The 18,070-nt window shown below is 40.4% G+C and overlaps 1 protein-coding gene across 3 annotated transcripts in view; it reads right to left on the minus strand.

The window, feature by feature from the left end:
- LOC124781027 overlaps nucleotides 1–18,070 on the minus strand; it is a 109,941-nt gene that overhangs the window by 6,142 nt on the left and 85,729 nt on the right. For all 3 annotated transcript variants that reach the window (XM_047253837.1, XM_047253827.1, XM_047253848.1), the window contains exon 6: nucleotides 4,797–5,031. In XM_047253837.1, the coding sequence (XP_047109793.1) occupies nucleotides 4,797–5,031 (235 nt within the window). The remainder of the gene's footprint in view (nucleotides 1–4,796; nucleotides 5,032–18,070) is intronic.

The raw sequence follows: 18,070 nt of genomic DNA on the forward strand, positions 1-18,070 counted from the left end.
ACATGGCACTACCGAGTGGGAAGACCATCGTGTTCAGTATATGGCTCTGGGGCTTTGTGCTGCATACACAGCAGCAACTTGAGCAGCAGTTTGCACTGCAGTGACACAATGAACTGTTACAAATGAGTTACTTCAAGGACAACTCCAAGCCAGGTGCCCTGTAGTATGCATTCCACTGACCACACACATAACTGCCATTTGTGACTTAAGTGGTGTCATGTGAGAGCTCATTGGAGTGTAGGATGTAGGTCTGTTGTGTTCGCTGCTGAAAGCTGTTTCTGCCTTAGTGTTGGCCATGTGTTGGTTAGGAGGAGGTCAGTTGAGGGCCTGCAACCAACCTGTTTGTGTGATAGACACAATGGACCTACACCTGGAAATATATCTCACACACCTTGACTGCCAATTTGTATGTTAATCTGTGAACAGAATTCCAGAGGATGTTTCCCAGTAGGATAACACCTGCCCACATGCTGTTGTAACCCAAATGCTCTGTAGAGTGTCTGCATGTTGCCTTGGCCCGCTTGATCACCAGATCTGTGTCCAATCGAGCAAATATGGGACTTCATCAGACGACAACTCCAGTGATATCCACAATCAGCATTACTCGCCCCTGTATTGACTGACCAAGTGCAAAAGGCATGGAACTCCATGCTACAAACTGACACCTGGCACCTGTACAACACGATGCACACACGTTTGCATGCTTGCATTTAACATTCTGGTGGTTACACCGGATATGAAAGTACCAGCATTTCATATTTACCATAGATTATCTTGCACTTGCTTGAACCTGAGATCTTGGTAAGTTAATCACTTAAACGTGTTACCTAGACAATTGTATTCCCAAAATTTCATTACTCTACACTAATTATTTTTTGGTGTTGCAATTATTATTTTTCTTCTATCAGTGTACATCTAGGGAAAAAATCCATTCACAATGCATCGACCCTAACTAAAATAAATATAGACAAAAATTCAAATCCAATAAGCTCTTTACATAGCTTTCATTTCCCTAAACTAGAGTATTTTCTAGTTCCATGTCTTCAAGTTAAATGTCACTTGTTTCAATCAGTTGTATTATCATATGTTCCACTATACTTTCTCTCTAGGCCCTGGCTCAAAAAATCAGTTTCTTGCAATGCTTCCAACCGTTTTATGCATCTCACCCTGTCATGTTGAGTAAGTTTGTTAGCTGCTTCGCAGTGATATTGTGACAGGCACACATATTTACTTTGTGTCTTATTTCATTTGCCTACTGATCTAACTCATATGCCTTTTGCCTTCATTTCACTGAGTGAAAATGAATAATTCTTTCCATCAAATTACTCCGTTATGTCTGCATTGCACCAACTTGAACATGGCAGCTTTTCTATTTGAGTGGAATGATAGCTACCAACAATAACTGAGCCTTCTTCCAGTGTAGACAACATTCAAATAAAGCAATTTTTAAAAGCTTCTCCATTCATTTCTGAATGATTATCCGATTGGCTGGAACATTTACCACCATGAAAAACAAGTGTGTCCTATGGTAAGAAGCTTGTGTTCAATGCACCAGCATGGATGATGACTAATCAACCAACTCTACCAGTAGGGTTCTGGTTAGCCCCATCCGACCACCATAGAGGAGGATCACCATACTGTGCATCAAGAAAAACTTAACCATTTCACTTCTGCACCTGCCACACAAGAACAAGTAATAAAATCCCTGCAATTTTCTGTGTTATCCCACATCATTGGTCGGAGACTAACAGCAGCCTTATTAGTCAATTACTGTCCCCTCCATAGGCTGCCTTTAAAACAGCTGTGTTTCGATTGGTGTCGTGATGGGGAAGCATGTAGTGCTGATGAATGGTATCGCATTGGGTTCAGCACGAATTGCGGAACTGCACAACCCCAAATGGCCACTGTTGATGAATATGGCACTGACCTCTGGAGAGGTTCCCTTCTTCCAGTTTTGAATAAGTACATTCCCATGTTTTGAAGAAGCACCGAGGTGCTGCTTCTGGTATCATTGTGTGAGGAGTCACTGGGTATGACTTCAGGTCATGGCTGGTAGTGGCTGAGGGGATTTTGACAGCACTGTTAGCTCATATACAACATATTGTGGTGCCCTTTTTCAACACGACAATGCTTGGCCACTCACTGCAAGTACCTCTATGAACTGTCTATGTGATGTAGAGGTGCTCTCATAGCAAGCAATATCCTCATGTCTGCCCCCATAGAATACTTGTGGGACCAGTTCAGGTGTCAACTCGGCCCAGAGACAGCATCCAGGATATCAAGGGCTAGTTACAACAGTTGCAGCCAACTCACCTCAGGGGAGCACACAACAGCTTTATGACACCCTTTTCAACACAAGCAGTACATGCATCCAAGCCAGATGCTAGTTGATATCGTACTTCCAAGTTATTTGTAAATTTGATTCTATTTTATAATCACTGCAATAATGTCACATGCTACCTCAACCTTTGAAATTTGCCGAGCAATGTAATGTAATGACCTGATAAGAATTTTTTATCAATGTCTTTGCAATGCACATTTACTGTAGATTAATAATGGATTTGATTAATTATATTTAAAGTTATGAGTAACACACAATGCATCTCCATCATATCCTCACACCTAGCCACCCTTCTGGCCTTAATCTCCATTAACAATCTTCCCTTCCACCATTTTTGTCAATGGTAGTTTTTCCATTTCTTTAATTCATATCAGATGCAACAAATTAAGAATTTTCTCAAACAGGAAATAAAAATTAGGGAAACAAAACAAATATGTAAATTTACAGTACTCACAACATTTACAACGAACAATAGAAAAAAATAGGCCATGAGATATGTAAAAAACAGATTATTTAGGCTACTTTAGAAGAGATGTAGACAAGAGAATGGTATTAGCAGTTGTGGATACGGAACTCCATGGCTGCACACACAAATGTGTATCATTGTAAGAGCTTTACTATGGATTTCCTGTCTGCAATCTGTTAAGAGACTTCCTGACTTCCCAGTTTTTGAGATGGTTTGGGGCTAGTTCTTTTGATAGTTTATCCAATGACGGACTTTTAAAGTTTACATTATCTCCACTTTAAACTGAGCTTAGGGCTCATAACCCTCAGTTGCTCAGAGGAAGCTACTTCTTGATTTTAGCCTTAAGGTAACTGGTTGAATACCACACAGCAAGTATTGTTCAGAAATGAATTATTTCATCCTCTCTCAGTACGCAGTTACCTCTCACTCAATTTTTCAATGACTGAATTTCATTATTATTGCTATAACTTTGTTACTTTTCATCTTCATCTTTCTCTCTCTCTCATTTTGGTTTTTCCCCATTTCCTTTTCTGCTTTCTTTCTAGTACATTGTCGCACTTCTCATTTCTGTTCATTTTAATCTGTGTTTACTTCTCACTCTGTCCTATCATCTCCAGATTGAAGCTGGCACACTACTTTACCATCTAATACCTTTGACCTTCTACTCTCTCTAATGCCTCTTCCTCCATCTTTCCCTCCTTTTTAAGCTCCCCCAACCTATCACTCTTTTCCAGCTGAGGGAGGAACTTCTCTTCCAAACTTAGATGCAGCTTTCCCTACTTTTAAGTGTGTCACTTGACAGTACATGGAACTTCATCTCCTGAAAAAAGGTACTGCAGACAATTCTGTCTCCTTATAGTTTTACAACTTCCAAATAATATTTTTCATGCCTGACAGTAATTTCTTTGTACAAAACTGTAGCCCATGGGAACTTCACTTTCAAAATAAATGCTAATAAAAAAGTTGGCATTCATTTCTGCAGTTACATTTGACTTGTATACTATTATTGTTTCAGTCTAAAGGTTACTAGAGCTACCTATACTGTGTGCATATTGTCTCCGAAATAGAAATAGTGTGTCTGATCTTCTTTGGGTAAAATAGTTTTAGGCACAGAAGATAAGAATGAACAGAATGGTGAACTCTGCATTGCCTCGAAGGACCAAATTCATGCACTATTTCTAAGTTACATACCATGAAATAGAAAAATTAAAGCAGAAGACACTACTTTAGATGCATCGATACACTCATATTCTAATTACACTTTAGTAGTCAATCATTTTTATTTTTATTTATTTATTTATTTATTTATTTTTTGCTATGATCTGAACAGATTTTTCAGAGATTGCTACCAGTCAGCAACTTTTGTTGACTTACTTAACAATTTACATCAAAACATGTTGCTTTATTAAATAATTTAGTAAGTCAACAAAAATTTGTGAGTGGTGGTGGTCTTTCAAAAACGTTTTCATATTTTTGAAATAGTCACAGTCAATTTTCAGTCTATATGGCTTTCAATTGTTATGGTTTATTAAGTTGAAATGTCTTTAAAATGTGAATAAGTACAGATTTTAGAAAGACTACAGTAGGGATCAACTTCGTGTTCATATTAAGGCATTCCTACACATATCTAGGACTATTGTGGTACAAAATGAAAAGTGGAAATTGTAATCAAAATTGAAGTCAAAGAAGAATTTTACTAAACATACATGTTGTGGATTATTATTACACTAAATTATGAGGTAGAATGATCCTTTCAACCCCAATCATTTTGATCTAGAGATTATGAGAGCAAAATAATTTGTAGTAGGTTTCATCTATGCACTAACAAATAGACAGCCAAGACAACACTGCACACCATATTCCAGATATATTTCATGCACTATCAGGAATAAGAGTCTATCAATATTCTTGTTATCATTAAAACAGACCTACAAAATAACGGTAGAATAAACAACAGCTGCTGGCAGAAACATGCATTAGCACACTTACCAAACAAGGCAGCACCATAGCCTACATCCTGCACTCCCATTCTGTATGAACATGTAGGCACCATTATTTCTTGTACTATTTCCGTCTGGAGAAAAAATTTCCAAACCGGACCACTACTTGGAAGCAGAGCTTGTATAACAGTGTCATCACCTGGCCTCAATATATGCATAGTTGTATGCAATGATTTGTGATCATGAGCCGAGAAAATTATTTCTGGCTTTAGCTTTTTAACAACCTATACAACAAAAAAAAAGGGATAAGCTATTTGCGAAACAGTCAAGGCATGAATAATTTACACCTGATAGCTCAAAAGTCCATCACAATATGGTTAGTAAAAACATCTGTGTCATACATTACAGCTTCTTGCCCAAAGTGTAGTGGGAGAAACTACCACCACAGTCCAAAGATTTTGAACCACAGTTAAAGAGTTGAAACATTTATAAGTACCTAACAAACATATTTATTTTTTATGTTATAAACAGAATTAATATTTGCTGTTTTCTAATTCATATACTAGGGGTATTGGAGGACACACTGTTACTATCATTGTATCGAAACATTTACTACGCCTGCTCTGTAGCTAAGTAAACAGGCGCAATCAACAGCTAGCAGGCAAAATAATTAGCCTTTTTTAGGGACTGAAACCCATGAAGTCAAGATCGCACATAAAATCTTCTTTATTTGGATTGATTACTACTTTTGGCTAACGATCTATCCGTCTTCAGATCAAAGATATGAAACCAATTTTTCCTCACGTTAGTAAAATACAACAGCTTACAAAACAATGATCTTGCATCCTCCTACCGTCACTTGACAACACCACGTTGTAATATGCCAGAGCATCAGCAGAAGAAAGTTGAAGACTGCTGCTTTTTATAGAAAATAAGACCGGTCCTATCACACTTTCCTGAATCACTCCTGATGATATCCTTGTCTCTGATGAACACTTGCCATTGAGGGCAACATATTGGGTCCTGTTACTTAAGATGTTTTCGAGCCACTCACATTCCTAGGAACCTATTCCAAATCCTTGTACCTTCGTTAATAGTCAGCAGTGTGGCAACATTTCAAATGCTTCATGGAAATCTAGGAAAATTGGCTCCGCCTGTTGCCCTTCATCCATGGTTCACAAGATCTCATATGAGGAAAGGGCAAGCTGAGATTCATACAAGTGATGCTTTCTACAACCTTTCTGATCCGTGGAGAGAAGATTGTTGGTCTCGAGGAAATTTTTTATATTCGAACTGAGAATTTGTTCAAGGTTTCTGCAGCAAACCAATGTTAAATATATTGGTCTGTAATTTTGCAGGTCTGTTTCTTTACCCTTCTTATATACGGAAGTCACCTGCGCCTTTTTCCAGTCCCTTCGGACTTTGCCCTGAGTGAGAAATTCACAAGAAATGCAAGTTAAGTATAGAACTAATGCTGTAGAGTACTGTTTGCAAAAGTGAACTGGGATTCCATCTAGACCTGCCGACTTACTTGCTTTAATTTTTTCAGTTGTTTCTGTACACCAGGTATGTTTATTACTATGTTCTCCATATAGGAGCCTGTGCAATAGTCAAATGACAATATGTATGTACGATTCTCTTGCATGAACTTATCTTAGATGTGTAATTTAAAAATTTGGCCTTATTTTTGCTATCTTCTACTGCCACACCAGACTGGTCAATAAGTAACTGGGTAGAAGCCTTATACACACACAGTGATTTTAAATAGGAGCAGAATTTGTTTGGGTTCTTGGCAAGGTCTTTCCTAAGGTATGACAGTGGCAGTAGTTGTAAGCTTCTCGCATTGATCTTTTTACAGATGCATGAATTTCTATTAACTTTTGCCAGCTGTCATTTTTGCATTCTCTTTTGAACCAAGAGTGCAACAGCCTTTGCTTCCTCAGCATTTTTTAAATTATGTTGTTAAACCATGGTGGGTCTTTTCTATTCTTAATCCACTTACTTGGTACATACTTTTCCTGAGTATAATTTTCAATCAGTTTAACTTTTGCCCATAATTCTTCTGTGTCCATTGTAATGGAAACAAATGGTGTCAACTCGTTGTCTATGTTGGTACTAACAGTACTCTATCTGATCTTTCAAGCAGAAATACTGTCCTAGCCTTCTTGATTAATTTATTAACTTTAGTAATCAATCTCGCTACAGTGACATCCTGGTCACCAATCCCTGCCTCCATACTGATGCCGTTGATTAAGTCAGGCCTGTTTGTAGCTACAGTTGAACTAGCAGCTCAAGACACCTTTTGGAAAAGTGTTCAAATGATCTTTGAAAGACTGTTCGTACCCCTGCAATGAATCCATACATGTTCCAGTTTATACTTGGTAGATTAATGTCGTCAATGGCTCTAAAACCATCATAGCAGAATTGGGTGGCTGCTCAAAACATCCAACAATTAACTCGATTTCACCTACACCTGTTACATGCAACCGTATAACTTCCCTCAATTAGAACTTAGTAGACAGAATGTTTTTGTCAATTGCAATGAACACACTCCCTACTATGGTGCCTAAAGTACAGGGTGATCAAAAAGTCAGTTTAAATTTGAAAACTGAATAAATCGCGGGATAATGTAGATGGAGAGGTACAAATTGACACACATGCTTGGAATGACATGGGGTTTTATTAGAATAAAAAAAATACAAAAGTTCAAAAAATGTTCAACAGATGGCGCCATCATCTGATCAGAATAGCAATAATTAGCATAACAAAGTAAGACAAAGCAGAGATGATGTTCTTTACAGGAAATGCTCAATATGCCCACCATCATTCCTCAACAATAGCTGTAGTCTAGGAATAATGTTGTGAACAGCACTGTGAAGCATGTCTGCAGTTATGGTGAGGCATTGGCGTCGGATGTTGTCTTTCAGCATCCCTAGAGATGTCGGTCGATCACGATACACCTGCGACTTCAGGTAGCCCCAAAGCCAATAATCGCACAGACTGAGGTCTGGGGACCTGGGAGGCCAAGCATGACGAAGTGGCAGCTGAGCACACAATCATCACCAAATGACGCGCATCTGTCGGGCATTTTGTGAACTTTGTTTTTATTTTTTATTTGTTTTTTTTTTTCGGTTCTAATAAAACCCCATGTCTTTCCAAGCATGTGTGTCAATTTTTACGTCTCTATCTACATTATTCTGTGGTTTATTAAGTTTTCAAATTTATGCTGACTTTTTGATCACCCAGTATCTTTTCTTCAACATATGTTCCATGCATCGCTAAGTATCTCAGAACTTTCTACTTTGGGTTTCAGCCAACTCTCGGTCCTGAGAAGAATTTGAGTGCATCAACTTTCCTGGAGGGCAGTAAATTCAGAAATTTTGTTACCAATACTTTGACAGTATACTGATAAAATTTTGACAGAATGTGCCTTTACTTAGAATGCAATCTGACTTTCCTATATGCCAGTTGTCTGGCAAGTGTTCATCAGTGAACCTGAACCTACCACTTACAGTAAAATCCCAGTGTGCACTCCACAAGTACTCTTCTCCCTGCGTAGCTGCTTCCTTGTGTAGTGCACCCCTGACCTATCAAGAATTCAATGTGATCAATGATCAATGTGACCACAGATGTTAACTGATTCAATCTTTACGAGTGCTAATTGCTAGTAGTATATATTATGTACTTAGAAGTTTTAGATGCCTATGGAAGTTCAGAGATATAAATAAGTGCACTAGCAATGTAATTATAGAATGAATTACAGTTCAATATTTACCAATAGCTGAAGTATCAGCATACTCACACTTGTTCAATCCAAAATAAGTACTGCACATACAATATTGAGATACATGAATATTATTATTATTGCCTTGTCTGAAGAAGACAAGTTACAATGGCTTCCACCTTCAACCAATATGAAGTTAGACTTCAGGTAATGCCACCACCTACATGCAGACGACAACTATGACTGAATCTCACCAATGCATTCTATGAATTGTGTAAAATTCAATTACTATAAATTGTATAAAGCTCAATTATGTAAGGTTTTTCCCATAAGAGTAGGAATGCCAACCATATGACATTATGGTACAAAGTCAGTTACAAATACATATATTTCTGTAAGAGGGTGATGGGCAATGGTAAATTGAAGGTATAAGATTATGATAAAATTCCAAGAATCTAAGTTCTGCACCTTTGTGCCGTGCACTTGGTAAGCATCTAGCCACGGACCTAGCTGCAGTTTTTATTATTTTTTTCTTTTATAGCATCTCTTTATATTACTTACATTGTCATACATTTTGTACATTTTCATTTTAATAAATTGAATCTGTTGTTGTTACCTATACTGGCACTAAGACATAAAAAGTGCCTTACGTTGTATCCACCTCTGTTGTGATTCACAATTCTGCGTATGATTGAAGCGCCTTACGACAAGATTTGCTATTAAGACATGTAGCATAAGACGTTTTAAAAAATGGCCTTCCTTCATCATGTGAACTGTCACACATTTTACATCCTTTTCAGTTTAATAACTGTGTAATCTGTTGTTATTACCATTACCATCACAATGACAGAAAAAATGTCGGTCATTCGTTCAACATCAATTGTGGACCCTGAAACGTGACGGCTAACGGGGCTCTGGTGAAGCTGCGATAGGCCTAGCAAGCCAGTAGTGGATAAATCAACTGCTTTCAAAAAGGGAACATGCCTCGGATCACGGAACGGATTTAAAGGAAACGGACCAAGCAATGGAAAAGGATTACGAGATGGTTTACGGCTGGGCACCTTAAACGTAAGGACTCTAACTGGGAAGTTAGAAGAAATTGTAGAAATGATGGAAAGGAGGAAATTGGACATCTTGGGACTTGCTGAGACTAGGTGGAGAGGAGTTGGTGAAAAACCACTAAGTAAAGGATGTAAACTGTACTGGATAGGGAATGAGAGGGGAAGAAATGGAGTGGCAATAGTGGTCAGAGAGGGTCTGCAGGAGGAGGTGGAAGGTATCAATGATCGAATGATAAAAGCCAGAGTACGGGTGAAAGGAAAAAGCATTGAAATCATCCAAGCATATGCCCCACAGGTGGGGTGTACAAAAAAGGAGAAGGAGGAATTTGAAGATGACATGCAAAAGCAGCTAAATGGAGGAAATCAGATTATAATAGGGGACCTCAATGCACATGTTGGCACAGACAGGAAAGGATTCGAGGAGATAATGGGACCAGAGGGCTGGGGGAACCGAAATAGAGAAGGAAAATTGTTGCTGGAATTCTGCAAGAGGAATGGGCTGGCGATCGCAAATTCGTGGTACAAGAAGAGGAGTAGTCACAAAATAACTTGGTACAGTGGGGACTGGTCCCAAACTTCAGTAGTAGACTATGTACTAGTGGATAGGCAGATGATGAGCAGCCTCACAGATGTTAAGGTCATACCATCTGAGGCCTTAGACAGCGACCATCGGCTGTTGGTAGCCACCCTAAGAGAGAAAAAAGATAGGAGGGCAACAGATATACAGGAGAAAAGGTTGAAGACATGGATGCTGAAAGAGGATGAACGGAGGACCCAGTACCAGACACTGATCAGGAAGAAGCTGCCAAAGGAAGATCAGAGAACAGTGGAAGAAGAATGGGGCGATTTTAAGAGGGCTCTAGTTGAGGCAGCTGAGACTGTGTGCGGAAGAACTAGCACAAAGAGGAGAAGTAGGGAAACCCCATGGTGGAACAACATATGTAAAGAGGCAGTACTTCGAAAGAACAAGGCCTTCAGAGAATGGTTCCAGACCCGAACAGAGGAAGCTAGGGTAAAATATAAGGAAAGCAAGAAAGCGGCACAGACCATAGTAAGGGCGGAGAAGAAGAAGTGGATGGAAAAATGGACAAGAATGTTAGAAGAGGACAGTGAAGGGAACAAAAAAGTACTTTACACCATGGTAAGAAATAAGAGGAATGACAGAAGCGAGTGCCTGAGGATCATGGATAATAATGGAAGAGTTGTGGAGGAAATGCATGAGCTCAAAAAGATTTGGAAGGAGTACTTTGAAGATCTGTTGAATGCTGCCAAGCAGGTAACTAACAGCGATGGAGAGCCTAAGGCAGCAGACGATTATAATAGTGGGGAAATTGATGATCTAACTTGGAATGAAGTGGAAGAAGCCATAAAGAGGATGAAAGGGGGCAAGGCACCAGGTTGGGACGAAGTAACAGTGGATATGATACGAGCAGCAGGAGAAGTAGGAACCCAGTGGCTATACAGAGTGCTGAGGGTGGTGTGGAAGGAGAACAGAATTCCTGAGGATTGGAAGAAAGGAATTATAGTCCCGATCTTCAAGAAAGGGGATAAAAGGAGATGTGAGAACTACAGAGGAATCACCCTGCTATGCCACTGTGGAAAAATCTATGAAAAGATGCTGGAGAAGAGAATAAGAAGCAGTATTGAAAGTAGACTGCAAGAGGAGCAGTACGGTTTCAGACCGGGAAGATCAACAACGGACCTCATATTTGCGGTAAGGCAACTGCAGGAAAGGCACTATGAGTACGGGAAGGACTTAATCATGGCCTTTTTGGATATTGAGAAGGCGTATGATAGTATCTGTAGGGACAAGCTCTGGGATGTGCTGAACGCAAAAGGGATAGATGAAGAGATTACACGAAAAGTCAGAAAAATGTATGAGGGAAGTGAGAGTTGTGTGAAAGTGGGGAGGGAACGTACTGCATGGTTCAAGCTGGAAAATGGGCTGCGACAGGGAAGTGCACTTTCGCCTTTATTGTTTATTATTGTTATGGATGAAATCCTACAGCAAGTATCAGATGCAATTGGAGATCATAAAATGAAAGCAGTGCTTTTTGCCGATGACCTGATGTTATGGGGAAATTGCGTGAAGGAGGTGCAAGAGCAGTTAGATGCATGGGAGGCAACGGCAGCACAATATGGAATGCATTTCTCTGCAAAGAAAAGTGAAATAATCGTCACAACAAGGAAGAAGAATAGGCCAAATGTGGATATAACTTGTGGAGGGGAAAAACTACAAGTGGTAGAGAACTTCAAGTACCTGGGAAGCGTGATTGAAAGTAAGGGGGGAAACGCAATGGAAATAAATGAAAGATGCAGAAAAGCAGGGCAGTTCTACAAATGCATTAGGGGGCTTATTTGGAGCAAGGAGGTGCCACAGAAATCCAAGGGAATTATATACCGAACTTACTTTGTCCCCATATTGACATACGGAAGTGAGACATGGGTAATGCACAAAAGCGACAAAAGTAGAATACAGGCTAGTGAAATGAAGTTCCAGAGGAGCAGGTTGGGTGTAACAAGACGAGACAGATTGCGAAATTTGTATGTGAGGGAAAGACTAAAGGAGGAACCAGTACAGGACAGGATAGAAAAATCAAGACTGCAGTGGTATGGACACATGAAGAGAATGGATGAGGGACGAATTCCAAAGAGGATGTTTGATCTGCAACTGGAGGGGAAGAGGCCCAGAGGAAGACCAAGAGATAGATGGGTGAAGGGAGTGAAGGAATGTGTGATGAGAAGAGGAGAGAACTGGACGAAGGTGGAAGAGGGGGAATGGTGGAAAGACAGAACACGGTGGAGAGGCTTGTGTTCCCGACAGACCCAGCCAGTGGCTGGAAACTGTCCAAGATGATGATGATGAGTGTTGCGTATTGGTGATGTTCCCTATAATTTTGTTTGCTGTGTAGACAACTATTAAAATAAAAAATTTTGGAACAACCGAAATAAAATGTTCAAATGTACCTACGTTCTGTGTTTTAATTTAAAAAACCTACCTGTTACTAACTGTTCGTCTAAAATTGTGACCCATATGTTTGTGACTATTACAGCGCCATCTATCACTAAGCGAAAAAAGTGGTCCAACTAAAACATTCATATTTCTTTACGTACTACACGAATATGTAATAAAAAATGGGGGTTCCTATTTAAACAAATGCAGTTGATATCAGTTTGACCTATGGCAACGCCATCTAGTGGGTCAACCACAGCACCATCTGGTTGCCCCCTTCAAGCTAGACGAGTTTCATTCTTTGTAGTTTTTTTCGTTTGATGCTTACTTCATGAGATATTTGGCCCGGTCACTATCAATGGACCACCCTGTATGTAATTTTAAACAATGGTTGTATATACAACAATGTGCTGCTTAGTTTTCTTCATCGCAGGCAATTTTAAGAGGAAAGAAGAATGCTGTCTGTGTTTATGGCTTACTGACTTACAATTAGAATACTACTTTGGAATCTGAATCATTTGGAACTTTACAATCTTACTTATTCACAGATGAGAAATACTGTCACTGAAGCTACTACCCTCACAGGTCCAGCAGCTGGAGAGGTCTCTCCTGTACCCCTTATATTAATGATCCCAACTTATTTACTCGACGTTTCATTTGAAGTAACAATAAACAAGGCTCAAGGTCAGAGAGAGAGGGAAAGAGGAGATGGGCAGAGTGGAGGAGGCAGAGAAAACAGACAGAGAGGGAGGGATGAGGAGATGGACAGAGAGAGGGATGAGGAGAAGATGGAGAGAGATTGGGAGGGGGGAAGCGATAGACAGTGAGAGAGGGAGGGTAGGGGAGGTGGAGGAGGAGGAGGAGGAGGAGATGGGGGAAGACAAGCAGATGGACAAATAGAGGGGGAGGAGAAGATGGAGAAACAGAGGGGGCAGCAAAAGGAGATAAGGGCTTATTTCCATACACATCTAGCAATTTGTTTTCTCTGTTTTAACATGGACATAGCTGTGATAGATGTCTGTACAAAACAGATCTCAGCTCATCTGAACTGGATATATAAAATTTGTCAACACTGGAAATTCCCCCCTCCCTTCCACCAAGCACAGTCCTTGTGTCATTTAAACAAGTTCCAAAACTATGACTAGTCTTAAAAATCAATTACGTCACTGGCAAACCACAGTTTTTATTTCTTCACCAGAACTTTAATTGCCTTTCCAAATTTCTCCTCGCGTCCATTTATCACCTGCTCAACGTACAGATTAAATAACATCCTGGATATGCTACAGCCCTATATCACTGCCTTCTCAACTACTGGTTCCCATTCATGTCACACACTGCAGTTTAGCTTCTGTACAAGTTGTAAATAACCTTTCACTTCCTGTATTTTATCCTGCTACCTAAAGAATTTCACAGAATACATTCAGTCATCATTACCAAAAGCTGCCTTTAAATCTATAAATGTTATAAACACAGATTTGCCTTACCTTCTATCGTAAGTTTTAGGGTCAGTATTGCCTAGTGTGTTCTTATACAGCAGAGTCCCACTAATCCGAACCCTGGTAATCCGAAAATGAAAAATGTTAATCTAAGAATGGAAAACTGTGTGGTAAACTGCTGTACATACACACTATTTTAATTTACACAGTACAGTAAACGGGTATTTGAAAAATTGGCAAACAACATTGGGTTTAAACAGTGCATAACAACGAAAGAAAAGCTGTCAAACTTACTAAAATACAGTGGACATTTTATCCCTACTTTTTAGATGACAAAAACTCAAGTCATTGCTTTTTGGCACAATGAAGACAGTCTGTTATGTGATGCATAGTTGTGTCACCGTCTCATAAACATCAAATCAGCACGTGTAACAGTGGGCTGTTGCTCCAAATAACGCAGTGTGAGGTCAAGGGCTTCTGCTGCGTCACTCTGTGGCACCAGATCTCCTTTGTCGCCTTCAGGCTCATTGTCACTTCCGTCACAACAGTCCACTTCTTCCTGGACTTGAGTCACAGCAACAACTAAATCAGCATCAGTAAGGTTCTCCACACATATCCCATCCATTGCCATCCACTCATCTACATCTCCTTCTAGTCTTCTACACATCCAGGGATTGTATGTACATTTGTAGTAGATTTTCCTCCTCATTCTCAACTAGGTTGTTCTGAAATTCAAGAGATGTCTACCGTTTTCTCCACAATTTTCTCTGAGTATTTTCTGAAATATTCTGCCAAGTCTCAGTGGCCCAATAAACAACATCCTTCACATTGTTTTTTTTTATTTTTTCCACTAAAGGAATGCCATCATCTTGTGAGCCATGCTGCAGCTCGGGTTGGTGCTGTTTGTAGGTTTCCGCCCTCTGTTGGGGGCCAGATGATATCATTTAGTTGGCATAGTTTGGGGCGACGTCGTCATTTTGCCGGATCATGTGAGTGGGCCAGTTTGGTTGGGGACTCGGGGAGCCAGGTCCACGCAGTGCCAGAACACGCTGGGACTGCCAGCGGCATCCATAGACTGCCAGATGGAAGGGCTGTGGTCACAAGGGTGCACGACTTCGTCGTAAACCAGATGCACCAAGCTTTAAGATGAGTGCATTTCAATCCAAGTAGACAAACCTCCACCATTGTGATATATTGTGATTCTCCAGTGACTTGGGTTCATGTTGCTGCTCGTAGTGTCGCTGAGGCGAAGAGCAGTGAGTAGGGTGCTTGGAGAAGGGACATCTGATTAGCTTTCCTTGACTTCCTATTACTATTTACTGCGATCAACTTGTTTCAATTTGTTAAGTTCAGCCAACGGTATTTTTTCTTGCCTGCTGGCCACTAATGCCCCAGTTGCCTGCCCTGGGGGTTAGTGTATGTAACAGCAGTGTATGTTTCCTTGCCTTGCCTCTGCCATCCGGTAAGGCGTGTAGTTTTGACAACTTTCTTGATTGCAGGCCGGTTGGTGATTCTACTACTCTGGTGTTAGTGATTCCTTTCTCGTTCTGGGTGCTCTAAACACAGTATTCTGAGGATGTAGTGCAGGCCACCGGTTCCAGCTTTGGTGTATTGTTCCATCGTTGCATTCGATTTATCAGATGTCAGGTAGCTTCAGCAAGATCATCATTAGTCATTCGTAGGACTACTTCTAGTCTGAGTTACCATCTTGTGAACTGAATGCAACTCTTGGCTGCATTTCTCATCGTTCGCTTAAGTGTTACTTGCTGGACCTTCTCAGAGGTCGATTCCTGGAGCACCGTCTGTGGCCCCTTGGTTCTTGTAAGACGTGTTTTCTAAAAGGAGGTCTGATGGCCAGTAGTTCAGTGTAACCCTCCTTCAATCCACGCCTTCTGTGCGTATAATCTGCCTCCGTACCCTTTAAGGGACTTATGTACTGGTCCTTGTGTTTTATTACTGTATTATTTATTATAATACCTTGTAATGGCTACATTAAAGGTTACATATGTCTAGTTAATAGTTCTGGTCGCCTTCTGGTATAAACCTAGCAGTGTAGTGTTCAGTGGATGTTAAGGGTTGGGTTACAAAGTTTACCATCATCTTATTTCACCTGTTTGCTATTGTATTTCACCCCTTTGCTGTTGTATTTTCTGTTCTACAGCAGGTTTCCAATTTTTTTATATTATTGCCATTCCTGGCGTGTAAGCCCTTCCGCTGTGATTGTGGTCATTTGCCTTAAAATTCTAATTGGCATTTGTATTTTTGCAGTAAACCTTAAAATATTATTTACTGCCATTCCTGGCTTTTTAATTTATTGCCATTCTTTGCGTGTAAGGCCTTCAGCCATGATTGTGGTCACTTTACTTAAAATTCTAATTTGGTATTTGTATTTACGCAGTAAGCCTTTAAAACCTTATTTCCTACCATTCTTGGCGTCTGATGCCTTCTGCTGTGTTTATGATGACTTGACTTTAATATTTCAATACCTGCAATTTGTAAGTTGCAGCGAGTTTTAAACAATTCTTAATTTATTGCAATTCCTGGCGTGTAAGGCCTTCTGCCCATATCGCAGTGGCTTGCTTTTAAAACATTATCTGCTGTATCTGTATTTAATGGTGAGTTGCTAAATTGTAACTCACTGAAAACACTATTATTCACAGTTGTTTATTCCTTCATTGATAACGTATGGTATTTTTATTTATTGTTGAGTCTGGAATTACTGGTTTAAAATAAATTGTGTGTCACTGTAAAAGGCAACCAACAGTAACTGATTACTGCCCCGTCCACAATCGTAACTGAATCCTGCCTTCCCTCGACGACTAGGTTTCAACTGGCAGCATAGTGTGGTTATGACTGTAATATCACCATGTCAGTTACTGTTGGTTTGATTTGTTAAAGTCTGTTAGTGTTGTACAACTTCTGCCTTTGGTATTGTGTTCTGTTTTAGGTGATCAACTCTGTAATGGCGGTAAGGTAGGACCCTGGGATCGGTGTATTGAGGAAGGTCCACCTCACTTACTAGCTGGCGGTAAGACGCCAGCCTATTGAGGGTAGTGTTCCAGAGTTAGCAGCCTGCTTGCGTGCTACCGTTCTTCAGCCGGTTATCACACTGGATGTTGAGGGTGAGACAAAGGCAGCCATTGGGTTTTTGTTTAAAGCTGTTAAGAGTCTTGAGGACAGCATTGGCTTTTTACAGGGCACTCTACCTAGTGGCAGTCAGCCAGACAGGGTGCGGGCACAGTTGATAAATTTAGCCCACTGGATATCTGACTTAATGGCATTAAAATTAGTGGATCGTGATAACAAATCAACCGCTGAATTGAGGTTCTTGGTTAACGAATTGCAGTTTAAGGTCACGTGTTTAGAGCTTGATGGGAAGAGGACAGGGGAGCAGGATTTGTTATCTTCCAGGAGGTGTGCTAGTGAGCCTGGGAATAATGCCCTTATGTCCTCCAATGGGTTAGGCGGGGCATTTGCTACATTGCCTAATCCCCTGGTGCATCTGTTTCGAGACATCACAGAATTAACTATAGATCGACTCGAGCAAACTGAAAGGTTGTTGTGGTTGTTGGTTCATTCTGAGCAACACGCTGATGCATTTGATGTTTCTCATCAGGTAATTTCGTCTCTATTGTATCCTTTAACTAGAGGCGAATTGAGGGCCCTGGTATCCAGGGCCATGGCAGAAGGTTTTCACTGCAGCAGTTGAGGGAGCTTGTGATCAGCAAAAGATTGACTATGGGAGTTCGTAAACAGCTCAAGCGTCGCTACATTTGGCCGATGCAGCAAGATAGGGAGGTGTTGCATCAATATGTGGAAAGAGTTAAGATGGCCTGTTTGGTCTTATTAGTCGACTTGCCAGAATGGGAGTTAGTTGTAGTTGTCCTGAGGGGAACGCGAGCAGCGGATAAGTCACATTTTGTTTTTCGTAGTCGTCCCTCCACTTGGGAAGAACTTTGTGCCACCGCTGTAGCGATATTCGCGTTGCCGCTCTCAGATGATAAACACTATGAAGTTAAAGTTCAGCCCATGGGCGTCACTGAGGGGAACTCTGGATTACCAACATCAGCTGAGTCTGCTAAAGGGGAATCGCAGCGTTGTTTCCAGTGTGGTGGAACAGGGCAATTAGTTCACACTTGCATTCAGCCG

Source organism: Schistocerca piceifrons, chromosome 1 (genome assembly GCF_021461385.2).
Source record: "Schistocerca piceifrons isolate TAMUIC-IGC-003096 chromosome 1, iqSchPice1.1, whole genome shotgun sequence".
Lineage (NCBI taxonomy): Eukaryota > Metazoa > Arthropoda > Insecta > Orthoptera > Acrididae > Schistocerca > Schistocerca piceifrons.